The sequence below is a fragment of the Aspergillus homomorphus genome (genome assembly GCF_003184865.1).
Source record: "Aspergillus homomorphus CBS 101889 unplaced genomic scaffold BO97scaffold_3, whole genome shotgun sequence".
NCBI lineage: Eukaryota > Fungi > Ascomycota > Eurotiomycetes > Eurotiales > Aspergillaceae > Aspergillus > Aspergillus homomorphus.
Genome location: NW_020291889.1, coordinates 539634 through 565513, shown reverse-complemented (window position 1 = coordinate 565513; position 25880 = coordinate 539634). Strand labels below are relative to the sequence as shown.

The following is a 25880-nucleotide window of genomic DNA, read 5'->3' as shown; positions in this document are numbered from 1 at the left end:
GTCCGTTATCTGACTTTGGTTGCAGATATAAACTGATGATGTATGTCCATATCGCGTGGATATCAAAATTTACCTCCGACGCTCCCATCAATCTTTGCTATATCTACTAACAAGTGGCTAGAATCTTTGACTGCCATTAGATCAATGATCAGCTTCTTGCTTACAACTAGTCATGGATAAAGAGCAGGGTACTGGACCGAGTAGCAATTTCAATGTCCAGCACGAAGACAACCCCTCGTTGAGTTCTTTGTCTCCGTCGGAGTCACCACCGCCCTCCGAATCCAGCCATCATGGAGAACAATCCACCACCGCCAGCGAACCGGTCGCTGAGAGTCAACGAAGGTTATCTCTTGGGAGACGGCTGACAGACGATGATATCGCGCGCGTACTATCCAAGAGGCAGAGTACTAGGTCAAGCGCCGACCCTGGAGGCGCAGATGACACAGCTCAAATCGCGCGACTGGTGTCTCGCATGTTTGGCCACGAGAGAAAGGCCAACTCAGAAGAGGAGAAGACAAGACATCTCGGCGTAGTATGGAAGAATCTTACCGTCAAAGGTGTTGGGCTTGGGGCTGCCATCCAGCCTACGAATGCGGACATCTTCCTCGCGGTACCTAGACTGATCAAAAACTTCTTTACTCGACGCTTGAAGCATTCTGGCTCAGGCTCTGCATTACGTACCATTATCGATGATTTCACTGTGAGTACCCCCGTGTGTGTGACCGAATCTTATATGGGATTGTTCTCACTGATACTTCGAAAGGGTTGCGTGCGCCCGGGAGAGATGCTACTCGTTCTGGGTCGTCCCGGGTCTGGGTGCTCCACATTCTTGAAAGTGATAGGGAACCAAAGGTCCGGCTACAAGAGTGTCGAAGGTGATGTACGTTACGGAGGCACAGACTCCGACACAATGGCTGATAAATATCGCTCGGAGGGTAATTGACATACCTCGTTCCCGGTCTCGAAATCTTGATGCTAACCCACATAGTGCTATACAACCCTGAGGATGACCTCCATTACGCCACGCTCACCGTTCGAGACACTTTAATGTTCGCTCTCAAAAGCCGAACACCAGGTCAAGAGTCACGGCTCCCGGGAGAAAGCAGGAAGCAATATCAGGAAACTTTCCTGTCGACGATTGCAAAACTGTTTTGGATTGAGCACGCGCTTGGTACCAAAGTCGGAAATGAACTTATACGTGGAATTTCCGGAGGAGAAAAGAAACGTGTATCCATTGGCGAAGCTTTGGTCACCAAGGCCAGCACCCAGTGCTGGGACAACTCCACAAAAGGTCTAGACGCCAGCACTGCTCTGGAGTATGTTCAGAGTCTGAGGAGCTCAACGGACATGTCCCATGCATCCACTCTTGTGGCGCTGTATCAAGCATCGGAGAATCTTTACAACCTTTTTGACAAGGTCATGTTAATCGAGGACGGCAGATGTGCTTATTATGGACGCACGGAGGATGCGAAAGCCTACTTTGAGCGCCTCGGCTTCGAGTGTCCCCCTCGATGGACAACGCCTGACTTCTTGACATCGGTCAGCGACCCTTTCGCCCGGCGTGTGAAGGAAGGATGGGAGGATCGTATTCCACGATCTGGAGAGGATTTCCAGAGAGCGTATCGGCGGAGTGACATCTTCAAAGCTGCTCAGAAAGACATTGAAGGTTATGAGCAGGATGTCGAGGCCAACATGGAAGAACAAGAGCTTGCCAGGGAAAAGCTCAAGAAGAATTACACGGTATCTTTTTACAAGCAAATCGTCATACTTACCCAACGACAATTCCTCATTATGTATGGTGATAAGCAGACATTGATTGGGAAATGGGCTATGCTTACTTTCCAAGCACTAATCATTGGAAGTCTCTTTTATGACCTCCCACAGACTAGGTCAGCCGCCAAACCTTCCAGTTGTCGTTCCCCTTTCTAACCCGTACAATAGTGCTGGTGTCTTCACAAGAGGAGGTGTTTTGTTCTTCGTCCTTCTATTCAATGCTCTACTCGCCATGGCTGAACTGACGGCATTTTTCTCGAGTCGACCCATTATGCTGAAGCACAAAACTTTGTGAGTACAGATTCTACAATCAAGTAATTCCTACTGATGATCATAGTTCCTTCTACCGGCCTTCGGCATTTGCTTTGGCCCAGGTTGCTGTTGACGTGCCCATCATTTTCATCCAAGTCACTCTTTTCGAGTTGGTGGTATATTTGTACGCATGTGTTCAGACCATCCCATTGACCAGTAACTGACCATCATGTGCAGCATGTCGAACCTGCAAAGAACAGCATCGCAGTTTTTTATCAACTTCTTGTTCATATTTACGCTTACCATGACGATGTATTCCTTGTTCCGGACTATCGGCGCGCTGACCGGCTCTCTCGATGTTTGTAAGTATGCTGTTGACAGAAATAATAACCTAAGCTAATTCGCCAAGCTACACGCCTGACTGGTGTCGTGATCCAGATCTTGGTTGTATATACCGGTAATCAGATCCCCCTGAGTTGAGAAATCTTGACTGATCTATTCAGGCTATCTCATTCCTCCGTGGAAAATGCATCCATGGTTCAAATGGTTGATTTGGGTAAACCCAGTCCAGTATGCATTCGAGGCAATCATGTCGAATGAATTTTACAATCTCAACCTACAATGCGTTCCACCATCTATCTTTCCAGATGGCCCTACTGCACAGGCAAACCATCAGGTATGCGCCATACAAGGGAGTACTCCAGACCAGCTGGTCGTTCAAGGATCCAGTTACATACAGGAAGCTTTCACATACAGACGTTCTCACCTTTGGCGAAACCTTGGCATCATCATTGGTTGGTTCATACTTTTCGTCGTGTTGACGATGATTGGCATGGAGCTACAGGAGCCAAACAAAGGCGGCAGCACAGTCACTATCTTCAAAAGGGGCGAGGCACCCAAAGCTGTGGAGGAGGCGGTCAAATACAAAGAGCTGCCGGGTGACGTTGAATCAGGAAGCAGCAATAGTCTGCAAGAAAAGAACTCGGACGAATCGAAAGATCATGTGCAGGGTATCGCCAAAAGTACTTCTATCTTCACATGGCAAGATGTGACTTATACGATACCATATAAAGGGGGTCAAAAGAAACTTTTACAGCACGTGCAGGGATATGTAAAACCCGGTCGCCTGACAGCTCTGATGGGTGCGTCCGGAGCAGGGTCAGTATCTACGAATCAATTATCTCTCTCGATGTCTCGGCTTACAAGCTGCATAGAAAAACAACTCTCTTGAATACCCTAGCACAGCGTGTTAACTTCGGTGTTGTTACTGGTACATTCCTTGTGGATGGCAAGTGAGTATAGCTCTCTCAGCAGTCCCACCACTTGTGCTAAAGGTTGCAGACCACTTCCAAAGAGTTTCCAAAGAGCCACAGGCTTCGCTGAGCAGATGGACATTCATGAGCCAACAGCCACTGTAAGGGAATCAATCCGGTTTTCGGCCCTTCTTCGTCAATCAAAAGACGTATCGATACAAGAAAAGTACGATTATTGTGAGAAAATCATAGATCTGCTAGAAATGCGGCAGATAGCAGGAGCTACAGTGGGAGCGGGTGGCTCCGGGTTGAATGCAGAGCAACGCAAGCGATTGACCATCGCGGTTGAGTTGGCAAGCAAGCCGCAACTGTTACTCTTCCTTGATGAGCCAACTTCAGGATTGGACTCGTTGGCCGCATTCAACATTGTACGATTTCTTCGACGACTCGCCGATGCCGGCCAGGCTATCCTATGCACGATACATCAGCCGTCCGCCGTTCTGTTCGAAGAGTTCGACGATTTGCTCTTGCTGCAAAGTGGGGGAAGGGTTGTCTACAATGCTGGATTGGGTTCGGATTCCAAGACGCTCATTGACTATTTCGAAAATAATGGTGCCAGGAAGTGTGCTCCTGATGAGAATCCCGCCGAGGTATTGCAACCCCCAACTCTTCGTCGATCTGATATACTAACCGACATAGTATATGCTGGACGCCATTGGTGCTGGCAACCCAGAGTACAAAGGACAAGATTGGGGCGATGTTTGGGCGAATTCGGAAGAACGCAGGCAACTCTCAGAAACGATCGAGGGCATCACTCGAGAGCGGCGGAACACAGGTGGGGGAGAAAGAACAGACGACGATAGCGAGTTTGCGATGCCTGTCTGGACACAGATTCTGGCGACCACCACGCGCTCTTTCATTGCCTATTGGCGAACACCCCAATACGTTATGGTACGTAGTCATTAAAGACCTTAACTATCAACCCTAACAAGCTCGCAGGGCAAATTCATCCTTCATATCTTCACCGGACTGTTCAATACCTTCACCTTCTGGCACTTAGGAAACAGCTCCATCGACATGCAGTCCCGCCTGTTTTCAATCTTCATGACCCTCACCATCTCCCCGCCTTTGATCCAGCAGCTCCAGCCCCGTTTCCTCCATTTCCGAAACCTCTACGAATCCCGGGAAGCCAACTCCAAGATCTACTCCTGGACAGCGTTCGTGACTAGCGCCATTCTCCCCGAGTTACCCTATTCAGTTGTCGCGGGAACGCTCTACTTCAACTGCTGGTAAGCCGACCCATCTCCATTCCTCTATCTTCCACAGACTAACAATACGTCCAGGTACTGGGGCATCTGGTTCCCCCGGGACTCGTTCCGCTCCGGCTATGTGTGGATGATGCTCATGCTTTTCGAGGCCTTCTACATCGGCTTCGGCCAATTCATCGCGGCCTTCGCGCCCAACGAGCTCTTCGCCTCCCTTCTTGTTCCCACCTTCTTCACCTTCGTCGTCTCCTTCTGTGGCGTCGTCGTCCCCTACAGCGGCCTGATCCACTTCTGGCGCTCCTGGATGTACTGGCTCACGCCCTTCCACTACCTTCTCGAAGGCCTCTTGGGTGTTGTCACCCACGCCGTCCCCGTCCGCTGCGTCTCCCGCGAGGAATCCCGGTTCAGTCCGCCTCCCGGCTCGACATGTCAGGACTACGCGGGTGCGTACGCCAATCAAGCCGGCGGGTACGTCCGCGACGCGGGCAACGGCCTCTGCGCATTCTGCCAGTATTCAGATGGGGATGTATTCGTAAGTTACTGTCATCCCCTTCTGTTTTTCTGCACATTCAAACCTCCCTTGCTTTGACTAGCCCGAGAGCTAACTACAGTCCTCTCCCATGGATCTAGGCCGCGAGTTTCAATGTCTACTACTCGCATAAATGGAGGGATTATGTAAGTTTCCCCTTTCCAAATTCTGCTTTTTTGGGGTTGGAATGTATAGATAAAGCAAGAAGCTGATATCGCCGGGCGTAGGGGATCTTCTGGGCCTTCGTCGTGTTCAACTTCATGGCTGTGTTCTTCTTCTCGTGGTTATATTTGCATGGTGTAGGGGACATCCGGAAATGGTTCAGTAAACGGAAGGCCAAGGCGAAGGGGACGAAGGACCAGTGATTCCTTGACTATTTCGAAAGGAGAATCGGCTTATCCTGGCCTCTAACTATGGGAGTGGGTGCATAGTACGCATGTCTCGTGCAGATTCCGAAAAGGTGGGTCAGGAGATGGTTATCTGAGAGTCGAGGCTACAAATAGTGTATAATTGAAATGATTTGCTGCGAATCCAGTCTGCTTGCCCGATATAGTGCCACTGTTCTTATACAAGTATCATATAAGTGCTCACAAGTACTCGGAAAAATCAACGATTACTAGGTTATTTTTCTTGTTTTTATGAGAATTCCTATTTAATTAGCTCATAGCTGTTTCTAATAGACATTACAGTTACTATTCTCGGTCATTTTCCTCTTTTGGTTTTCTTCAATAGTCAGATTTCTTTTTATTTTATAAAACCAATGATGTTATACCACCTTAGGGACAGTGATTCCGCCGCAGTGAATCTTTGCTGCTAAACATTCTTCCAGAGGACCTGTGGGTATCTGAACCGTCTCGATCGTTTGGACGGTGAATTTAGATGGCTTTCCACTCCCTTACGTGTTTCACTTGTGATTGTAGGATATAAGTTGATGGATGATGCCACGGGGAATTCGAATTCCGGGCAAGTTGATCCACAGCTGCCTAATTGTTCCAGGCTAGGGCAATGAGCTTGGCTCTTCGTCATGCAAGATAAGACGCGGTTAATCAACTTCCCCATCACTTTGATTGTCTGATGTGAACCTGATATTGATAAGCCCGGCAATCAACCTTCCAGAAGAAATGACCTGAGCCTCTGAACCTGGAAAGGAGGGACTCACCGGTAGTCCCAAAGATTTAGTCAAAGCAACCGCTGGATCAACAAGAGGCAGCAGCTAGTACTTGATCTGCGGTGTGTTGGAATTACGCTGGCTGATTACTATACGTCGCTTTCAGACAGTACGGTCGGTAGTGATGATAGCTGATATTACAAATACTAGCACTTGAGTTCTCATCAAAGCTGCTGTTAGGAAGTATCGCAATTTCATGCTGTTCCTCAGCGCAGAAATTGATCTACTTGTATGTATGAATAAAAGGTGTAGACTACAACTATAGCTACATATCTGAAAGCATTATAGTCTGTACTAGCGCTTCAAGGATCAGCAGTACAAACCTTAGTTACTAGTTCATTTGAGCCCAATTCAAACCTTCTGAGACGATGACCAGCCTTACTCCATAACAGGAATAGATGTCTTCTCTCTGGAGTATATCTTACTCGGTCAGCACAGGGCAAGGCTGCCCAGGGATCGTCGTAATAGAGTTGAAGGGTGCAGAAAAGATAACCTAAATTCGCCTCGTGGCGCTTGTTGCTGGAACAAGGTTATCGACCACTGTACTGGGTATCTTAAATATCATTAGACTATTTCTAGGATCTTGCAGTTTGCGAAGCCACAATGGCCTCTTAACGAAACTAGAATCAACGATAACCCTCTGCTCTCAGAGATGTCAGTAGATTATGTATTAGAGGACGAATTGCTTACTTCTGGTTATATATGTATATGGGCCCATGCCACTAGGCACGGCAAGAACTTGCCCGACATGGTTGGACTAACGGCTATGGAGGTGCGCTGCTCTCTTACCTATCCAGGATCTATATGTCGATTGATGTACAAAACGAAAAAAGAAAACTAACATCATAAGTTCAAACGGTTTCATTGCTGAAGTACCCAAGCCAGCGTGTCTGATTCAAGCACCGGTTTGATCATTGTTTGTTAAGCTTATGGACTATTCAAGCAGGGTTACTGGCCTTGCCAACGGGTTGAAATATATCTACAAGGCAGAGTGCCTAGCACCGCTTTCATATTCATCACTGGATAATAACACAGTAGATCAGTGAGCTCAGTGGTTTCAATGCAACTAAACAATCGTGTTTCACTTGTAAAATATGCTTACTATCTATTTGTCATCAAAATCATATAATGTAGTGTTTCTATCCAGCTGATCCAGTACTACCTTATAGTCTACACATATATATCTCCTCCCACAGCCACACGCAGATACCCGATCCAACATCCCATTCATTCCCCGCGCAGTGCTAAGGTCTAGATATACAGGCACCGCATCTTTACTTATGGACGAAGGTTCGCTCTTCGAGTACTAGAAGTTGATATCATTTCGACGCCTTGACGCTTCTGATCAAGAGGAGAGTCGACGAGAACCCCATGGGATCCGATTGGATGAGTTGTTTTGGCCTGGCCCCATTGCCATAATTTTGAGGCCGCAGAATACCATCGAGAAAATGACGACGACGTCCTTACCCAGGAGACTGTGAGGCGCTGCTGGAGTGAGAAAGCGCATACTTCGACTGGTATGGAGGTGTATCGATCAAAGCAGCACCGAGCTACGGCCGCGAAGGCTCGACTGTATCGTAGATTGTCTAGTCATCACTGAAAAGATCCACGGACAATCTTCATCGCATGATTGCGGACGCTCAAGTACTATAGACCGTGAATGGATTTTTCAATCTCAAGGATCATATATATAAAGACGTATGTACATACAACAACACACAACATAGACAATCCTCAAGTTAACCGATCACGCTTCGCAAAGAGTATTTCGGTTTTGCTTTCTTCCTCTTGATCATACTCATACTCATACTCATGTAGCCGTGTTAATCCCACATTTTGTTTTCCAGCGCCGAGATCTGATACATTTGGATTCAAGAGTGAGATAGATAGATGAATGATTATGTTGTGACCCGGTCACTGATGAGAATGAAATAAAAAATATCCCCTTGCTCCTTTGGTCTTGGGATGAGCTTCGTCTTCTTGAGAGTCCGTCGCGGCTTCTCGCCAATGGGTTGGGAAACTGACACAAGGTAGGCCAGATGTCTAATACAGCCGGTTAAGCCGTCTCTGAGCAAGGTGGAGGCAGAGTCGGAGCGGAAGGACCGGAATTCGCACCCGTGGGGTTGGAGGGTATACCGGCTGATTGGTGCGCGGTAGCCCACGAGTTGGAGGAGCCAGTCGAGTGTTGATTTGATGTGCTACCAACACCAGCACTTGCTGTCGGTGAAGACGATGGCGCAGGTAAACCAGATCCAGGGACATGACCTTGTGAGGAATTGTGTCCGGTGACGGATGGTGCCGTTGTTGCTGCTGTCGTCGTATGATGCCCGTTCATCAGACGGGGGCGTTTCGCCTGGGGACCTGTTTCAGGGCTGCGTGCCAAAGAATCATGGTGGTGGTGGTGGTGGAGGTGGTGATGTTGTTGCTGCTGCTGCTGCTGCTGCTGCTGCTGCTGCATGTATGGTGATGTGGGTTTTGCTTCAGTGGTGGGGCCGGGATTGGTTGGGGAAGGGTCGGGGCTCAATGCAGAGGTACCCGTCGGAGGATGTAGCAGTCTGTTTGTTGATCTGTCATCGCCCGTGCCGGTTGTGGTTGTGGTACTGCGCTGCTGTTTTGTTTCCGAATGGGAAGATGCTGCTGGGCGGACATCATCCTGCTGTTGCTGCTGTTGGACGGAGCCTGTGTAGCCTACCCCTACACGACCCATCCCCTTATCGTGCATGACGACTCGCTTCCATTTCGCGACCACACTATCGTAGTCCCATCTCGATGCGGAGGGCGAAATCTGGCTTTCTTTCGTATCCAATTCCCTGGCGATATCTCGCGGAAGAGGTAGGGTGTCCGGGGGAAAGAGCGCAAATTCCCTCGGCCATTGGCAGGAACCAAGCCGTTCAACCTGGGCGCGGAGTTGGTTGGCTTCCTGTTGGACGCGGGCGAGTTGGTCGTCTAGGGATTTGCGCTTGTCCAGTTCGCGGGCGAAAGCGCGCGTAATCTCGAGTTGCCAAGAATCTTTGCGCGCCTCCTGAGACATAGTGGCCCAGTGCTTGAAGGCGAGTTCGAGGTGGCGGAGGCTGAGGTCTTCGTGTTGTTGGGCGCTGCGGCTGATCATGTTGGAGTCAAGCCCGAAGGTCGATGGGCGGCCGGAGTGTGGGTGAGAGCTAGACTCGACGGAGGAGAGCTGGTCAGATTGCCATTGTTCAATCTTCGCACATAGAGCTTGCCGGACTATTTCGAGGTGCTCAACACCCGGAGGTTGAAGGGGAAATGAAGTCGGCGATGGAAATGGGTTAGTCGCGAAGAGGCTGGGTGGAGGTGGAAGAAGCTGCAGACAAAGGGAGGGAAAGGTTTGCGACTGAATGTCAAAATCGAAAGGTGAGAGTCGGGGGCGCATTCGAGAGCTAGAGGGATGAGAAAAGTCAGAATGCTCGCAACAAAGTGCAAAGGGTCTGATGAGAGTCACGATGGTGGTCGTACGTTGCAGCCTTGATGTTATCCAGCACCTCGCGCAAAGCCAATTCCAGCGCCCTCATTGTGTCCGGATTGCTCGAGCTGTGCCTGTCCGTAAAGGTGAATGAACCGGCTCGGGACTGCGAAGGCGTAATGCGCGAATGAGCGGAGCTGTTCTCCTGCGCCTGGCTCGGATTTGGGATGTCGTTGATGACACCGGTCGCATGCCATGTGGGGGTGTTGAACATCATCCTATACGCGCCGTCGCGTGGCTTTGGGCCCGAGTCTCCAGCACCGAACAAGTCTTGTTGACGTTTGCCTGGGGTTCGTTCGGGGGTGTCGCGTCTGCCGGACGAGGTGCGAGCTTGTCGTCGCGTGATCTCACTTCTGATGCGTCGAATCTCCTCGACATCGTGAATGCCATCGGGTTTCTTCTTGAACATAAATTGATCGAGGTGGCGGCCGAGGGAGGAGGAGGTAAAAGCCTGGCGGCAGTATTGGCACTGCCGATCTTTGAGAGCAGGGTTCTTCGCGGAGCTCGACGGGTTGTGGTCGTCTGCTCCGACGGAACCCTCGGGGGTGTTCGTCGGACGCGATGAGGCGGTTTCTTCCATGATTAACGAGGTTGATTGATGTTGACGGTGGTGAAAAATGGAGGTGTGGTGCGTGGTGACAGTGGTGTAGAGACGCGGTCGCTGAGGAGATTATTGGGATATGGCGTTTCGTTCACTGGGAGGGTATAGCTTAATGCATGGCACAAACCGAAGGGACGAATGGAAAGAAGCGAATGGGTTGAGATATGCGAGGGAATTGAGCAAAACCTGCGACGAGACGCGAGGTGAAGCTGGTCGAGCCGGGAAAAGAGATGAAGAGGGGAAGGGAAAACACGAGGGAGGAAGAGAAAAGCAAGAAGAAGAAGAGAGAGAGAGAGAGAGAGAGAGAGAAGGAAAGGAAAGGAACGTGACGATGGATGGAGGAAAAGAAGCGCCAAGCCAAGCTTTGGGTCTGTGGGGGTTTTTTTACTTCCCTGACAGATTCTCTCTCTCTGTCTCTTTCTCTGTCTCTCTCTTTCTCTCCCTCCTTCGACGACGTGTTTCAATTTTGGCGTCGAGGGGTTATCAGAGCTCAGTCTTTATCTGAACTGAAGTCTCAGAAACAATTCCTTGGTGATGAAAGCTTGTTCATTGTCCGAGAGCTGCAGGGTACACCCCCATCGGACGACACCTGTCGGGTTCCGAGGCATCTTGTCTCTTATGCCTTCTCGCAGACGCAAGTATACATTGGAAGAAGAGCTGTATCTGTACCTAGAATGTACTGCGTGTCATAGAGAATTCCCCGAGATCTAGAAGACAAAAGACAAGGGATCGACAAGAGGTTTCAGTCAGTCGATGTCAGACAGCAAACAGCCCTGTACAGTACACAGATCAGCATTCGGCATCATGCGTCGAGCTTGGCTGGTATTCTAGGACATTCAAGCTTCTTCTTCCGAGCAAAAATTATCTCGTGCAGTGACTACAGAAGCCCCATCCGAAGTACATTACTTGGAAGGAAACATACTATTCATGGTGCTCTGTCTAGACAGCCTACCTATGTCTACTATTGAACTTGTGCCTGCCAGTTGGCCAATAAACCCCACCCAACCTGACCACCCGCCGTTTCATGTCTTTTCTCTTGGTTTCTTATGTCTCAAGTGACAGCGTCCTCACTGATTGACTGATTTAAACCGACATAACCTACTCAATAGGCTATATGAATGCCTATGCTTTTCTCCTTCGAGTCTAACAACAAGGGCCGTTCCATGGTAGGCGCAAATGCTATTTGCTGCTCCGACATGACCGAGTGATGATGATAGTGGCCGAGTATACCAACATCAGCACCAGCACCACCACTAGCGTCACCCTCTATCTATATTCATCTCTAAACACCATCACCCTCTCGACCTCCTTCCCATCGCCTAAATCCTCAACCCAAGCCCTCCACATGCCCCCACAGTTGAAATCAAACACCACCTTGCCCCGCCTGAGCGTCGCCATGCCGTCATCATCCGGCACGGCGTCCTCCAACTCAGCCTCGATACCAATAATGCCACCTTGACCCTCACCGGACGTGCCCCATCTCTCCCCAGCCGAACGCTGCAACTCCCCCCCGGGCCCAGCAACGGCAGCCACCGCCTGCGCCAACGAGGGACTCGGCGTGGAGAAGCGCGCGATGGCGCAAGCGGTGCGAGCTGCCGCAGTGCGAAGGAACGAGTCGCCGTTGCCGGTGCCGGACACCGCAACGGCACGCCTGGTTTTGTGCCTCTGCACCACCGTCGTAGGCTGCCGAACAATCAGCGCTTCCTTCTCCGATGCCCGCCTATCGAGCCAAGCCTCCGTCCCCGTCCCCAACACCGCACCGAACACGCGATCCATGCCCTGCCTCACAAACCCAGGCACACAATCCCCCAAACTCATATCCCAGATCTCCTTTTTTGACAGCCCACCCTCCCTCTCCTCAATCCCCTTCCTCGCAAGACCCATCCCAATCCCACCCTCGACCCCAACCCTCATCCCCTCCCACCCCTCCGCCCAAAACCCCGCCCCAAGCGTCGGCGTATCGCCCACGCGACCAGGCAACTTATTAGTCAAACCACCGGTACTAGTCGCAACAGCCAAACCACCCCAGCGATCAAGACAAACACACCCAACAGTCCCCTGACTCAAGCTAACCTCCTCAGGAAGGCCCTTCAAGCCCCGCAGATGTTCATCCCAGCGGCGCTGAGTGAAGAACCACTCATCAGGCATGAACTCGAGACCCCAGCGTCGAGCAAGCACGTCCTCGACATACGGCGCGACGAGCTGCGAGTGCATGCTGCCGCCACCTCCACCTCCACTTTGGCCCTGGCCCTGGCCCTGGTCATCAAGCCCATCCCGAAGCAGAACCTCCCTCGCCAACCGAATCGGATGCTGGACGTTCCGCAACCGCATCACGCCCGCGCCGCGCTTGACCACCCCCGGGAACGAATCCCCATCAACAACGGACGTGACCATCAGCGAGGCTTCCATCTCGATGGTGCCCGCGGCCGTGAAGACGCTGCCGCGGCCGCAGTTGAAGAGCGGGTCGTCCTCCATCAGGGCGACGGCGTGGACGGCTGCGTCGAGTGCTGAGGCGCCGCTCGCTAACAGGGCGCGCGTCGAGCGGAGGTAGGTGAGAAGGGAGGCGTGGTACTGCGCGTAGAGGTCCGGGGGGAGGGTGGCGCGGTGGATGGCGCCGGCGCCGCCGTGGAGGATGAGGGTGGGGTGGAAGAGAGCGGGGAGGTTTGGGTCGTGGATTGTGGTGGGTGGTGGTGGTGGCATTTTTGTAAGATAAGTTGAAGGATTGTAAAAGTCGTAGAATCACGATGGGATAATTGTTGGTAGAATTGGGAATTGTTCTAGACACAGCTTCCGAGTCGGTTCTCTCCCCTCTTTCTTGATTGTTGTCACTGATAAGAAGCGCTGAAGGACGAAGGACAACGGGTTTAGCCGCAGTAATGAATTGTCGCGCGGCTTATCGGCAACGCTCTTGGCCCCATCGGGAAGCTCTTCCTGCTGAACACATCAGACGGACAACAAGTCACTACCAATTCCCAAAGAATCACTGCGTGTGTGTACTAAGTATCACATTATACCTGTTATCTGCATGTTAATGTACAAGAAATAAAAAGAACAGTCTCCGACCGATTCCGCTGAGACCTCTTTTTTGGGTGACGGGGATCTGCCCTCTCGGCAGAAGTAAACACGAAAAGAAGACAGAAATACACAAGGATGCGAGGTTGTGTCATCCAAAATCGCCGACAAACCCCACTTTCTTTATAAAGAAAAGAAGACATCATAAGACAGAGGGGCGAGGATCGAAGCAAGGAACTGAAAGGAACCTCTATACCATGCATCCTAAAATGATATGAACCAGCCCAACACCAGAGAAGAGAGACCACGATAAGGATATGAAGGAAGATGGGCATATTGCTGACAACGCGGGAATTCGTACGTTCCTAACTAACATGAAAGAAGAGATTGGGGTCGATTTGGAGAGAATTAAGCGACGGCCTTCTCGGGAGTCGGAGGAGGAGGGGGGAGCTGGAACCGGCGAGAATCACAATAAGTTAGCCTTTCTCAAAAACTTCCTAAAGTGACGCGTTGCCCCAATTCTCCTGACCAGCGAGAGAAAAAGACAAGGCGGGGTGGGTGCAAATGATCTCACCTCGAGTTTTGTGTTGTCGGCCATCATTCTCTGGAAACCGATACCGACACCCTCGATGACAGCCAGGAAGACAGCACACATGATAGCCGAGTTACGGGCAGCCTTGACACCACCACGGACAGCCAGGGCACCACCAGTGAAGAAACCAGCGATAACTGAAAACGTGAACGTTAGCTTATGCGTCATTCCTTGTAAAAGGCGCGCGATCCGCCGCAATGTAGACTCGCGTGGGCATCGTCGACGCATTGAGTCAGATTGAACGTACTGGCATTGTAAGGATCCTCCTTCTTTCTGATACCCTTGATCGCACAGTCGAAGGTCGAGAAGAGACCACCCCAAACACCGAAGTTACCACCGAGAACGGGCGCACGAGCCTTGATGGCTGTGATGGCACCTATCCGACGCTCTCCATAGGGGCTGTTTCTGAAACCCTTGACACCGTGCCAGACGGCACCACCGATAGCCTAGAAGCAAGATTGGTGATCAGCTTTAAAGATCCAGAGCGGATGCAAATGCAGCTGGGAGATTTTTAACTCTGGGGTCCAATGACGTACACCCATACAGAAAGCACCACCAAAGTCGCTCAGGGCAACCCAGGGGCAGGGATCTCTGGAGTGATCCATTTCGAAGTCTGGATAAGGAGGGAAGAGGAGGAGGGAGGAGAGCTCAAATGGCTAGCGTGCGCGGAGTGTCGAGTAGCTGTTGCACGAGCTACAAGATCGAGGACGTAAGAAGATAGAAGAGGGAGACGGCGGTTCCGGGATAATGCAACAAGCTCGATTGCGATGCGATGCGAGCTGCAGGAAGAAGTATCGGGTCGTGATATCAAGTCGAGGTGGTGCACGACAGGCTGGCTGAGACAGTCTTTAATGGACAAACTCTGGGGTCGCGGACGGAGAGCGAAGGCGGATCGCAACAATAAGTTTCTGGCTTTTTTCGCCGGGAAAACGTGACTTGGTTCGGGGAGTGGAGTCACGTGCCGATAACCAGCCCGGAAACTCCCTTCCAAACAATGTCCAAACAACTCCGTCAGTGGCGAGTCGGGAAGACATGGAAGGAAATATGCATCCCAACTGGCAGGGATTCGATCAAAGTTTTTTCTCTCGTATCCTTGCATACTTTTCTTACCCTTGAGGACCGAGCGCTTCGCCTGGCCGACTCATCCGGACTAAGTTTCTGACGCCATGCTGATGATGATAGTTCAGGGCCAGTTGTGCTGGCGATATGATGTAGTTCTCTTTCTACTTTACAGAAGGCTGCAGATGTGAACGCACGCTTCCATTTGTGTCTGATTTCATATACTCCAATGATGTTTCTCCTTACTTTGTGTTGCTTCGATTATACTTTCCGGCGAAAAATGGTTATGTTGCGGCATACTCGAAATCAATGAAGTCGGAAGTTGAAAGTCAACATTCTAGGCAAGATCATGCATGATAAAGTTTAATCATTAACAAGCTACTTATCGGGGACATATGTAATGTATAGCTAGTGGGCCCAGCCCTTCACTGCTCATACCAAATCACGACGGCAGATTCCAGATGAAGTTCAACGCACCTCCTCCATAAGCAGGAAATTGCCCACAACCATTGAGCCCAAATGGTGCCATGGACGGATCAAAAGGCAGCGAAAGCCAGTCATCCCCGGCTAGATCATTGAGCGGAGGAAAGAAGCTCACATCTGCCAGACTCTGTGACACCGGAACATCGACCATGGGAGTAGGATTGTCGCTTTCGGTGCTCTGTTGAGGGCCCATTGAATTGCGATTTGTGGTTCCATGACTGTTCTTAACGGACTTGGAAGATGCAAGCAGGTTGCGACGCAGGCGCGACACGTGCATCTCTAGTAGTTCGGCGTAGCGAGTGCTCAGGTGAATATCGTCGAGCGCATTCGACTTTAGTGCCTGTACACAACGCTCAAGTATATCCAGCGATTCGCGCAATTTGGCTGGACGAGTTCCTAAGCTTAAAGCTTTCATCAAGAAGATAGAAGAGCTGGTGATTCTCAAGAAGATCCGAACGGGAGAGAACCGCAGAGCGCCGGCGTCGCCAAGTTGGATGACCTTCTGCAAAATTTGACAACATCCGTCGATCACTTCCTGGATATAGTTGTAGTCGACAGGGTCAATGTGCATTGCTCGGACTTCTTCCACGTTCGAATCATTGTCTGCGACTATACGCTCCACGACAGCCTGCATCCCCACCGAGTGTGTGTAGACCCGCACAAAGTTGTATTCAATAAAGAGGATATCATAGAAGTGTTTGCTGAGCACTACATGCCCAAGTTATCAGTATCGAAGGAGTATAAAGAGTACCACATTGAAAAGAAGTATACGTACCGTCATGTCTGAGATGCTGTTCCTTCCATTTCAGTAAAAGAGGGCAGAAGTGGTCTAGCAGGTTGATATAACGTCCACTATGCAGCTGTTGCCTCGCGAATGTTATCGAAGGGAAGAACATATCCGTCACGTTCTTGGCTAACTTGGTAAGATCCATCCACGAGTCCATCAGAGCCAGCCATTCGTCTTCCGAATGGCTCACATCCCTAGTCGTTTGCCGACCAAGAATGGTATGGTTCAAGCTCTGTGGCATGAGGGAGACACATCCGATTCGCCAAGCCAGCTGATTGATGTAGACATAGAGAAGGCGTTGCACCCGGAGTCTGCGCAGCTTGATCTGATCATTCGAGATGAAGCCTTCGTACAGCGACGTATAGTCGCATTTCTTATCATCAAGTTCAAAGATCCCCAACTCGTGTGCTAGCGACAGCGCGGAACCCAGGAGCATCCAGGACATCTGGTCGGATCTTCTAGCAGGCTCAACCATGTCTTCAAGCCATCTATTGGATGACGAATCATCTTGGTTTTGGGGTTCAGGGGCCAACACTAAGTCAGAGTCCCATCCGTCACTCTCAGGTGGAAAATGAAGAGACCTTGGGTGCCATTCTGACATCAACAGGAGTGCTTCAATTGTCCCGATGCTTCGATTCTTCGCATGCGACGACCTTTCCTGCCCGAACATCAGTCGCATCACAAGATGTTGACAGTGTTGCCACAGACGATGGTGGATGAAAAAGTTTCGGGACTCGCCTCCAGCCCCAGGCAACACATGATACCGGGACGACAGCATCAATATAGCGCAGCACAAAGCAGGATCGCAAGTAATCAGGTGATGGTGGGTACTATGATCAGCATAGAAATTGGTCAAGATTGGAGATAAAGGGACCATATTCTTAAAAAACCTGCACCCGTCAAAATACGTTTATAACAAGGACAAGGTAGCTATACGAACAGATCAATAAGAGTTACCGCTTCTCTGGAAGTGAACCACCCCATCTTGACGAATCGGCAGGATTCCCAAACCTTGAGAACTTCCTCCGATGCCGTCGAAAGCTGTACTGGATGCTTCGCCTTGGCCAGAGCTTCCGTAGGGTACATGAATTGCGGTTGGCTTATGGGATCGTTGTCCAGGCCTTTGTCGTGCGCAACATGACCCTGTGTAGTTCGTGACTGCGGCTGGTACTCATTTGCAAGATTGTCCTGACTATGGGCCACGGCAGCCTCGAAGAGGATATTGAGAGCATCATTCCCACTGGAGACCACAGTGCGCATCATGGAGTTCGCCAAATTCGAGGTTGCAGGGTGCTGACTTGATCGTGCATCCGCATTATAAGACTGGCGGAAGCTTTCGTCGCCATGGTCGTGCTTGCTGCTATTATCGTCTAGTCGCCGATATATCCCCCGTGGTAAACTCTCCGGCACACCCCGCATCCGATTTACATATAAATCAGAAGCCGGGGAGTGGCGTGATCTTTTAGTGCCGCGACCATGTCTACTACTCTCACCACCTAGCCTGTCATCGAACACTTGTAGAACATCGTCTGGTACGCTCCGGCGCCGGGTCCGTCCAATGTCAAAGGGATGGGGCTGCAGTAAATTTCTAGTACTACCTTCAGTAGTGCTATTGTTCACGGACTGGTCATCAAACACCTGTAGCACATCATGGGGTAAATCACTGCGGCGGGTCATCGTCTCAGAAGCGAGAGTCTGGCGTGAGCTTCCGCGTTCATTCTCATGACTACTCCCATCTTCAAACGGGCTGTCTGCGCCGACTTTCAAAACATCGTCCGGTACCTCCCGATCCTGTCTGACATGGTCCGACAGCCTGCGACGTGTGTTCGGTGACCGCAGGGGAGTATCCTCCGAAAGACCTGGTAACGAAAATCAGCCCCTGCCCGTTTCGAAACCACGACGCGTTTCCCAGTTCAGAAGAAAACAAACACCACAGCTCGCGCAGTAGAGGCGGTGACATCAGCAGCCCAAAAGGAAGGGGAAAGAAAACTCAAAAGGAAAAAGAGCATACCACGCTGATTGCTTCTTTCCCACGCTCTCTTCTCACTGAATATGCACTCTCGCTGTTCCCTTCGACATTTCGCACACGGAGGTCCTATAGGAAAGCCATCCTGGTCGGTCCCCAGATTGCATTTGGCCTTTCGTTGGCGACAAGAGAGACAGGCCTTGTAGGTCCGTTGGTAGGTCCGCGTCGGAGTGTCCCCGTAGCGGGCGGACGGCCTCCTGACTTCCATGATAGGCAGAGTTCCAGCTCGACCAATAACATCGCAGAGAGAGACCGGGCTTCTTCAAAAGCAGAGTCGAGAGTCTAGCAGCAAAGCCGGATCGCAGACCGTGGGGCCATGAGTCAATCCAGATGGAGACTCAAGTTTGATGGGGAAAACATGGGCAAGAGAGTGTGAGGACCGGAGCGGAGCTGAGAGAGGGAAAACGAAAATAGCCGTCGATTCCCGCCCCAGGCGGAGAATCGAAACATCCGGGACTGCTTTCGATGTTTGTATGGAGATAAATGCGGAATCAATCCACGAGTGTCGAGATGATGATATATTGAGTATGATACATAAGCTTACTTACTCCATCTTGAGTATGAGAAATTGGTTTATCACAAGTGACTGCTCCGGGAACATTCTCACAGCCCACAAATCTTGTTCTATGTTATCCTCGGCATCTACGCGATGCGCTACAGCAACAACAACAATAATGACACCAGCAACCATCATCACAATGAAGCACCTCTTCGACCTTTGGCTACAGCTGCCCGACCTCATAGTGCACTCTTCAATGCATCATATCTTTCACAGAATCCAACACAACCCCCTCCACCAATCCGGTGTCTCTACCCCCGTAACTTCAAATAACTCATCAACAATATGCCTCCGCGAATCCCGCTCACTCGTCCCATGTTGAAACTCAAGTGTCTCAACAGTCAACTCCGGAGAACCCCATATACTTCCAGCATCACCCATAATTGGATCCCACAAAGGGATGCTCTTCTCGTGATGGGATTCGGTCAAACGCTCTTCGATAGGATTATATCGCACGTGGGTCGCATCGCCGTGTAGATTCTCCTGCATGGCAGCGTAGTACTCGGTGTCCCTGGACTCGACGAGGTCCATGTGTGTGGAGGACTTGAGAATTGCGGAAACAGGGAGGACGAAGAAAGGTTGTTTTGGGTAAGGGTCGTTCATAGCGGCTTGAGGAGGGTCATGCTTAGGTAGTGAGTAGGATGCAGCTGCTTCTGAAGGTATCGTCGGAAGAGAGGAAGATAATAAGAGCTGGGATGGAGGTGTTGAGATGACCGAGGGACCGAGGTTTGCGACGTTCATTGTTTAGGCTAAGCAGGATGCATTTGGTGAAGTTGGACAGCATTGAAGACAAAAGGACTGAGTATAAAAGCGCCAATCCATTGAGGTTGATTTAAAAAAGTAGTAGGCAGAAACCTAGATCAGGCATTGCTGCCTGGGGCTCTGTTGCCCCGGCACATGGTTCCAACCTCGCGCTAGATACAACTGTATGTTCCCATAGGTAACCAGTTAAAAAAAGCGCTTGACTACTTTAGACAGGATAAGCATTGCTATCATAGCTCTTAGCCTTAGAAACCGAAAACCATGCATTTCATATTCATCTACTTTTGCAGAAGACTGAAGACCTATTATAATCTGTCTTGATTTGTAATCTTTTGAATTCTTCTTGACATCCCAGAAACCCATGCAACAAGTCATCATCAACTATACTATCGTCCGAAATCATTCATCAAAGTGCATTTATTTGTGGGCTAAACAAGTTATTAGCATCGTAGTCTCATAATAGAAGTGGAGATAACTTACGAATTCCCTCCTCGGGCTGAGGCTCAATGCCAACAACCTCGGCGGCAGTCTTGGTCTCAGAAGCCGTCTTGTCGTCCTTCATGAAGGGGAAGGCCAGCACCTCCTTGATGCTGTAGTTGTCCGTCAAGAACATGACCAAGCGGTCAATACCCATACCCCAGCCACCGGTAGGAGGCAGACCGTACTCCAAGCTGGTACAGAAGTTCTCGTCGATGAGCTGGGCCTCGTCGTCACCCTGGTCCTTCTGACGGGCCTGCTCCTCGAAGCGGAGACGCTGATCGAAGGGGTCGTTCAACTCCGTGTAGGCGTTGACAATCTCCTTCTTGCAGACGAAAGCCTCGAAACGCTCACACAGACCGACGTTCTGGCGGTGGTACTTAGCCAGAGGGGACATCATCTGGGGGTGGCCAGTGATGAAAGTGGGGTTGACGCAGGTCTCCTCAATGAATTCACCGACCAACTTGTCGAGCATACGGGCGTTGGTCATGGGGGGAGAGCACTCAACACCGGTCTTCTTGAGAACGCGCTTCAGGAACTCGTTGGTCTCGGCGGTGTGGAGCTGGTCACCAGGGGGGAACTTCTCGCCGGTGGCCTCCTCCAGAGCGGGGATCATCTCCACCCGACGCCAAGGAGCCTTCCAGTTGACGTTGTAGACCTCACCAGACTGAGTGTGGAAAGTGGTCTCGTAGCCTCCAGTGACGTGCTTGACCAAGCCGGAGACGAGCTCTTCGGTCAAGGTCATGACATCGTAAACATCGGCGTAGGCCCAGTAGAACTCGCAGGTGGTGAATTCGGGGTTGTGGGTCAAATCGATACCCTCGTTACGGAACTGACGGCCCAACTCGTAGACACGCTCCAAACCACCGACGATGAGCATCTTCAGGTACAGTTCGGGGGCGACACGCATGAACAGGTTCATGTCCAGGTCGTTGTGGTGGGTGATGAAAGGCTTGGCGGTGGCACCACCGGCGATGGCGTTCATCATAGGGGTCTCGACCTCGACGAAGTCGCGGCTGTCGAAGTAGTTGCGAATGTAGGAGACGATCTTGGCGCGGGTGAGGAAGACATTGCGGGACCGATCGTTCATGATGAGATCCAGGTAACGCTGGCGGTAGCGCTGCTCCTTGTCCTGCAGACCGAAGTGCTCGGAGGGGATGGCGTGCAAGCAGGGGGCGAGGAGAACGACCTCAGAGGCGAAGATCGACAGTTCACCATCGTCACGGTTCTTGGGGTTACTGCGACCGGGGAAACCGACAATACCGACAATGTCACCACGGCGGAGATGCTCGTGCTGGGCCTCGAAGGAAACGTCGCCGGCAACGTTCTGAGCCTGGCAGACAACCTGCACCTTGACACCCTCAGCGCGGATATCGTAGAAGATCAGCTTGGAACCGGATGCGCGCTTGGTGAAGATACGACCGGCGACGCGGACGGTGACATCGGGCTTCTGCTCGCCCTTGGCGAGACCCTCGTATTCCTTCAGGTACTTGCGGAGATCATCGGTAACCTGGAACTTGTGGGGATAGGGATCGGGCTGCTTGGACTCGCGGAGCTTGTTGATTCTGTTGCTGCGGATCTCAAAGTATTGCTAGAATCGAATGTGGTTAACAATTATTGCGCGACGACGCAGCCCGGCGATGGCGGGGTACAACTCACGTTGGGGGTCAAGTTGGCCTCGTCGTCTTCGGCGGAGGTCTTCTTCGCAGGCTTGGGGGGAGCGGCGGCTTCACGCTCCTTCTTCTTGGCTTCCTTCTCACGCTGCTTCTGGCGTCTCTTGAGTTCGGACTTGGACACCTTCTCTCCAGTGACCTCGTCGAGGATGAGGTTGGCCAAGGAAGCCTCGGCCTGTTGCACGGCGGTGTTGTCGGCCATGGTGACTTAGTGAGGATTGCAGTACCGGAAAAAGGACTCAAACTCCCCTATGACAAATGAAGGACGTTGGGAAGAAGGGAAGAGAAGAAAGAAGACAAGCCGATGATACGGAGCGGGTTTGGTGGGTTTGAAGTCGGAGAGAGAGAGAATTTTGGGCGGGAGAGAATGCGGGCGACGGTGATTGGGTAGGGAGGGGCAGCTCCCCACGCCCGCCCCTCAGCTCAATGACTCAACTTCAAAGGTCTATTGCAGCCTCAGGCCAATTTCACTGCGGTCTCTGCAGAAGAGCATGTGAGATTTGAAGGCCACAGAATCAAAAAAGTATCACCCCTTACTTGGCACTCTAATCACTTGACATGACAACTTGCAATTCGGAGCACTGCACCCTTCCAATGCTATCAATCTTATCACTGCAAGGGCTTAGGGCTTAGGGCAGACGGCTGGGGTTTGAATCAATCGCCCTCTGCTTCGAGGCTGGAGGGAATTGACCTACCCCGCCTTCCAACCTCCATTATTCCACTCTTCCTAACCAAGTTGCCCTCAACCTCAATCAACCGCCCAACCCATGTGTACTGCGTATGACCCCTTACACAGACATATCCATCGTCGGGCCAAAAAGGTTCCAATCATCCTGGGGCTGCGATTTGACCGTCATATCATCGTAGACGTCTTCGACCTCCGCTTCCTTCTTGGCTTCCGACAACCATGTCTGCGCCTTGGCGATTTTCTCTTTCTCGCGTTGCAGATCTAGTCGGCGACGTTGGCGCTCTGGATCTTCCGCCATGAGTTCGCAGCATCTTTCGGCCACTAGACATTGAAGTCTTTGTTAGCAGCAGCTTGGTCTCAACTAGGACTCATCACTTACTGTCATAGTCATCGATATGCAGCTCTTGTTGAATCTCGTTGATCAACTGGTTACGGCACTTAGCAAAGAGCTTAGTGTGTACACTTTGACAAATGGTGTCGACGAATCGAGAATTGGCAATATCGTAGTAGCCTCGCGTGGCCTAGAAGAGCACGGTCAGTCAGCCAGTCAGTCATGCGGACACGAATCTCGAGGCAAGGTTCAACCATACCGCCATCATTTTCACTTCTTGGAGGAAATTATCCGGGCCGAGCATCGCCGCTATGTCCGCCGTTTTCTGGCTGATGTTCTTACATTCGTTCTGCTCTCCCTTAACGTGCTTGTTGATCTCCTGATATAGCTCAAGCCGACCCTTGTTGCGGGCGGCCATCAGAATATCGAACGCATTCTTCGTGGCTTGATCTAGTGTGACTCGATCCATTGTAAAAGGCTTGGTGTATTCCATATCGTAAACCTCTTCTGCCCAGCTAGTATGGTCCTGCTGAAGCTTCTGTAGGTATTGCTCCAAGATTCGCCGAATCTCGCGATAGAGAGCAGTTCGCTGATACTGCGCGAATACCAGGTCCACTTGCTCAAAGAGCTGGCTCTTTACAAGGTCATGGGTTTTTTCTAGAAACGCCAGCATAGGGGCCTTCCAATGTTCCAGGCTCCGCTGATTCAGTATCTCAATCGCCTTTGGGTCAATTTGATCTGGAAGACAACCCCGTGATGCAGTTTCGTTGCACGCACGAATCTCGTCCCAGGTAAACTTCTTAACATCCAGGAGGTGTTTCGCAAATGCTTGAATTCTGCCCTGTTCCGGCGTGGTCTTCCTCTTGGGGACTGGGGTACCACGATGACTGGAGGCCTTGCGCTTCTGTGGTGTCACCATAGTCACTTCGATATCTGAGTCAGCATTCTCTTGAATGCTCCGTTCTTTTGCCTCCTGCTCATCCTTAGATAGCACGTTGACGGTAGGCCGAGTTTTTGACAAGATCTCTCTGAAATCGGATGCTAGATGAATCCACAACCTCAATAACGGGTAGTTTTCAGAGCCGCCGTCTATATGCGCTTGAACGGACTCCTTGAATTGGTTCAGCATTTGACACAAAATAAACGGACTGCTTGCTGAAGGAGGATCCGGCAAGGTTTGGAGCTCGGAATCAATACTTCGGGACTTGGCTTCAATCTGTTCCATCACCTTGGGAAGACACTTTTGAATCTGGTCCAGTAAGAGGCTCGACAGCGCTGTCTGCAGCTTTCGGGTGCCGAACTTCTCTTGGTATACCGACAGGTCATCCGTTGCCCATGGCTGTGAAGCAAAGAATGCGTCTTCTTCTAGGCGAGCCTGAGTATGCTTTATTGAGGGGTCTGGGTTGTTGCGGATAACGTAGTATCCATGGCCAAGCTTGAATTTGTCTCCATCCAGAATCTCAACCCATTGTTTGTAGGATTCTCCGGTTTGGATGCGGTCGGGCTTTGTGAGAACTCCCAGGGTTCTTGCTTTCGCCCCCTTTACCTCTCTCATGAGGCGAGCAGCGGCAGAGTTGGTCGCATCATTGGTCATAGGCAAGGTCAATAACACAATGCAGTTCTCCTGAGTAATGTAATCTTTGACAAGGTTCTCAACCATGGTAACCAGATACTTGTCCTTCTCATGTTCAGCCTGGCTGATGACGCCAGGAAGATCGTAGAAGGAAAGATTCGGGAACGCGGGAGCAGAGATGTCAAGACGCACTACGTTCGGGGAGAACTTGACCTGACAGTAGTCTTCATCGGTTTCAACATTCTGCCCAGGAACATACTCGCTGGACGGTCTCCCGGGGTTCAAGATAGCTAGTTGCGCCCATTTGATGGCCAACTCGACATCATCTCTGTTACTCAGGGTGATGAAAAGCTCATCCTCTTGATTTTGCTCATGCCAGGGACCGAAGGGATGTGATTTCTTCGTGACTTTGTCAACCCGGTGATTCCAATCATACATGTATTTCCTCGACAAGTAAACACGACACGTCCAAGGTTGGCCTGGATCGCTTTCGCTGAGGTTGATCTCCATCGGACATCGAGTGCAGGTCCCTGCCGCCCGAGGGACCTTGATCTCACTCATGCCCTCGATAAGGGAGCTCTTGCCCGCACTCTGGTCGCCGATGACGCAGATTCTGGGGAGAGCGATCTTGCTGCTAGCATCTTCAATACCAATGTGCCTCAAATCCTGGATTTTCTTCACCAGAGTCTTCATGTCTCGGGTGATGATGTTGATCGAATCGTTCTTCAGGGTAGGCAGACCGGACATTTCGAGAGGTGTTCCTCGTACCAAGGCTTCATAACGTGAGTCAAAGGCGAAGCTCTTCATGAATAGGAGCAAGTACTCACGAGAAAACGGTTCAGATGTATCCACGTGAGGTGAGTGGCGTACAGGTAGTACTGACATGGAGATAGTTCAATAAGAAGACTGAGCTAGAAGAAGACTTGGAAGCTTTGTTGAGGAGCGAGGGAGAAGATGTGAAGTAGAGCGAGGACTGTGGTTTTTTATGATGGAGAGGGATGTTTTACAGTCAGCCTCCGGTCAGATAGTGATGGGAAGGAGAAATTGGAAAAGAGAGGAAAAGAAAAAATTATGGCTCCGCAGAGTGTTACTACATTTGCAGGACGAAGAGTGTTTGATGTAAGATACAGAGATAGGGGGATTTATACCTAAGGAATATCAGAGAGAGGGATTGAGCGAACAGAGCAAATAGCTATACTCTGTGATTTCACTAAAGTGCGAGGACAGAATATTGTATTGCATGCCGCCAGTTTCTGTGGAAAAGATACAGCTGGCTGTGAAGTTGATAGATCAACTTACAAGATCACACTTTGCATTCTTAGTGTCAGCGGCTGCCAATGGAAGCAACCAAGTAGCCTTTTCGAAAACGGTGTCACGTTAAGAATTTCCAGTGCTTCTCTTTCTCAAGAAATGTATTAACCACAATTTTTATGTCAAGGAGAATTCAATAGTAGTACTAAAGCGCCCCCTTTGTGAAGGATTGTGTCACGTCAAACTATTTACAACTCTCCCTGATCTTTGTTTGTTCCCCACCCA

General features: G+C 50.7%; 8 protein-coding genes across 8 annotated transcripts; 1 reads left to right on the top strand and 7 right to left on the bottom strand.

Moving 5' to 3' along the window:
- Positions 1 to 172: 172 nt before the first annotated feature.
- Positions 173 to 5437, top strand: BO97DRAFT_336601 (putative ABC transporter; the record flags this gene model as incomplete). The annotated part of the gene is made up of 15 exons (XM_025691464.1): positions 173 to 700; positions 764 to 935; positions 989 to 1889; positions 1942 to 2064; positions 2111 to 2209; positions 2263 to 2387; positions 2435 to 2482; positions 2529 to 3183; positions 3240 to 3317; positions 3367 to 3928; positions 3978 to 4229; positions 4278 to 4567; positions 4622 to 5075; positions 5174 to 5218; positions 5300 to 5437. 15 exons carry the CDS (start codon positions 173 to 175, stop codon positions 5435 to 5437), a joined length of 4470 nt encoding a protein of 1489 aa, XP_025555544.1.
- A 2536-nt stretch (positions 5438 to 7973) lies between these two features.
- On the bottom strand, positions 7974 to 10301 carry BO97DRAFT_382807 (uncharacterized protein; the record flags this gene model as incomplete). Its single annotated transcript, XM_025693323.1, has 2 exons — positions 7974 to 9638; positions 9715 to 10301. 2 exons carry the CDS (start codon positions 10299 to 10301, stop codon positions 8297 to 8299), a joined length of 1929 nt encoding a protein of 642 aa, XP_025555543.1. The 3' UTR covers positions 7974 to 8296.
- A 1099-nt stretch (positions 10302 to 11400) lies between these two features.
- BO97DRAFT_467737 (isoaspartyl peptidase/L-asparaginase) lies at positions 11401 to 13140 on the bottom strand. Its single transcript, XM_025699677.1, has one exon. It carries the CDS (start codon positions 13020 to 13022, stop codon positions 11589 to 11591), a length of 1434 nt encoding a protein of 477 aa, XP_025555542.1. The 5' UTR covers positions 13023 to 13140; the 3' UTR covers positions 11401 to 11588.
- A 166-nt stretch (positions 13141 to 13306) lies between these two features.
- Positions 13307 to 14912, bottom strand: BO97DRAFT_402799 (protein transporter TIM17). Its single transcript, XM_025694590.1, has 4 exons — positions 14463 to 14912; positions 14174 to 14372; positions 13909 to 14063; positions 13307 to 13784 (listed from the first exon to the last, which is right to left on the bottom strand). Exons 1-4 carry the CDS (start codon positions 14529 to 14531, stop codon positions 13743 to 13745), a joined length of 465 nt encoding a protein of 154 aa, XP_025555541.1. The 5' UTR covers positions 14532 to 14912; the 3' UTR covers positions 13307 to 13742.
- Positions 14913 to 15171: 259 nt separating this feature from the next.
- On the bottom strand, positions 15172 to 18639 carry BO97DRAFT_361205 (putative C6 transcription factor). The gene is made up of 5 exons (XM_025692403.1): positions 18267 to 18639; positions 17986 to 18114; positions 17196 to 17625; positions 16244 to 17145; positions 15172 to 16176 (listed from the first exon to the last, which is right to left on the bottom strand). Exons 1-5 carry the CDS (start codon positions 18487 to 18489, stop codon positions 15428 to 15430), a joined length of 2433 nt encoding a protein of 810 aa, XP_025555540.1. The 5' UTR covers positions 18490 to 18639; the 3' UTR covers positions 15172 to 15427.
- Positions 18640 to 18872: 233 nt separating this feature from the next.
- Positions 18873 to 19655, bottom strand: BO97DRAFT_402797 (uncharacterized protein). Its single transcript, XM_025694589.1, has one exon. It carries the CDS (start codon positions 19579 to 19581, stop codon positions 19051 to 19053), a length of 531 nt encoding a protein of 176 aa, XP_025555539.1. The 5' UTR covers positions 19582 to 19655; the 3' UTR covers positions 18873 to 19050.
- Positions 19656 to 19859: 204 nt separating this feature from the next.
- BO97DRAFT_382794 (lysine--tRNA ligase KRS1) lies at positions 19860 to 22079 on the bottom strand. The gene is made up of 3 exons (XM_025693322.1): positions 21739 to 22079; positions 20083 to 21670; positions 19860 to 20030 (listed from the first exon to the last, which is right to left on the bottom strand). The coding sequence occupies exons 1-3, from the start codon at positions 21952 to 21954 to the stop codon at positions 20020 to 20022; spliced, it is 1815 nt and encodes a 604-aa protein (XP_025555538.1). The 5' UTR covers positions 21955 to 22079; the 3' UTR covers positions 19860 to 20019.
- Positions 22080 to 22540: 461 nt separating this feature from the next.
- Positions 22541 to 25091, bottom strand: BO97DRAFT_382791 (putative dynamin GTPase; the record flags this gene model as incomplete). The annotated part of the gene is made up of 3 exons (XM_025693321.1): positions 22541 to 22761; positions 22820 to 22961; positions 23031 to 25091. The coding sequence occupies 3 exons, from the start codon at positions 25089 to 25091 to the stop codon at positions 22541 to 22543; spliced, it is 2424 nt and encodes an 807-aa protein (XP_025555537.1).
- Positions 25092 to 25880: the final 789 nt, after the last annotated feature.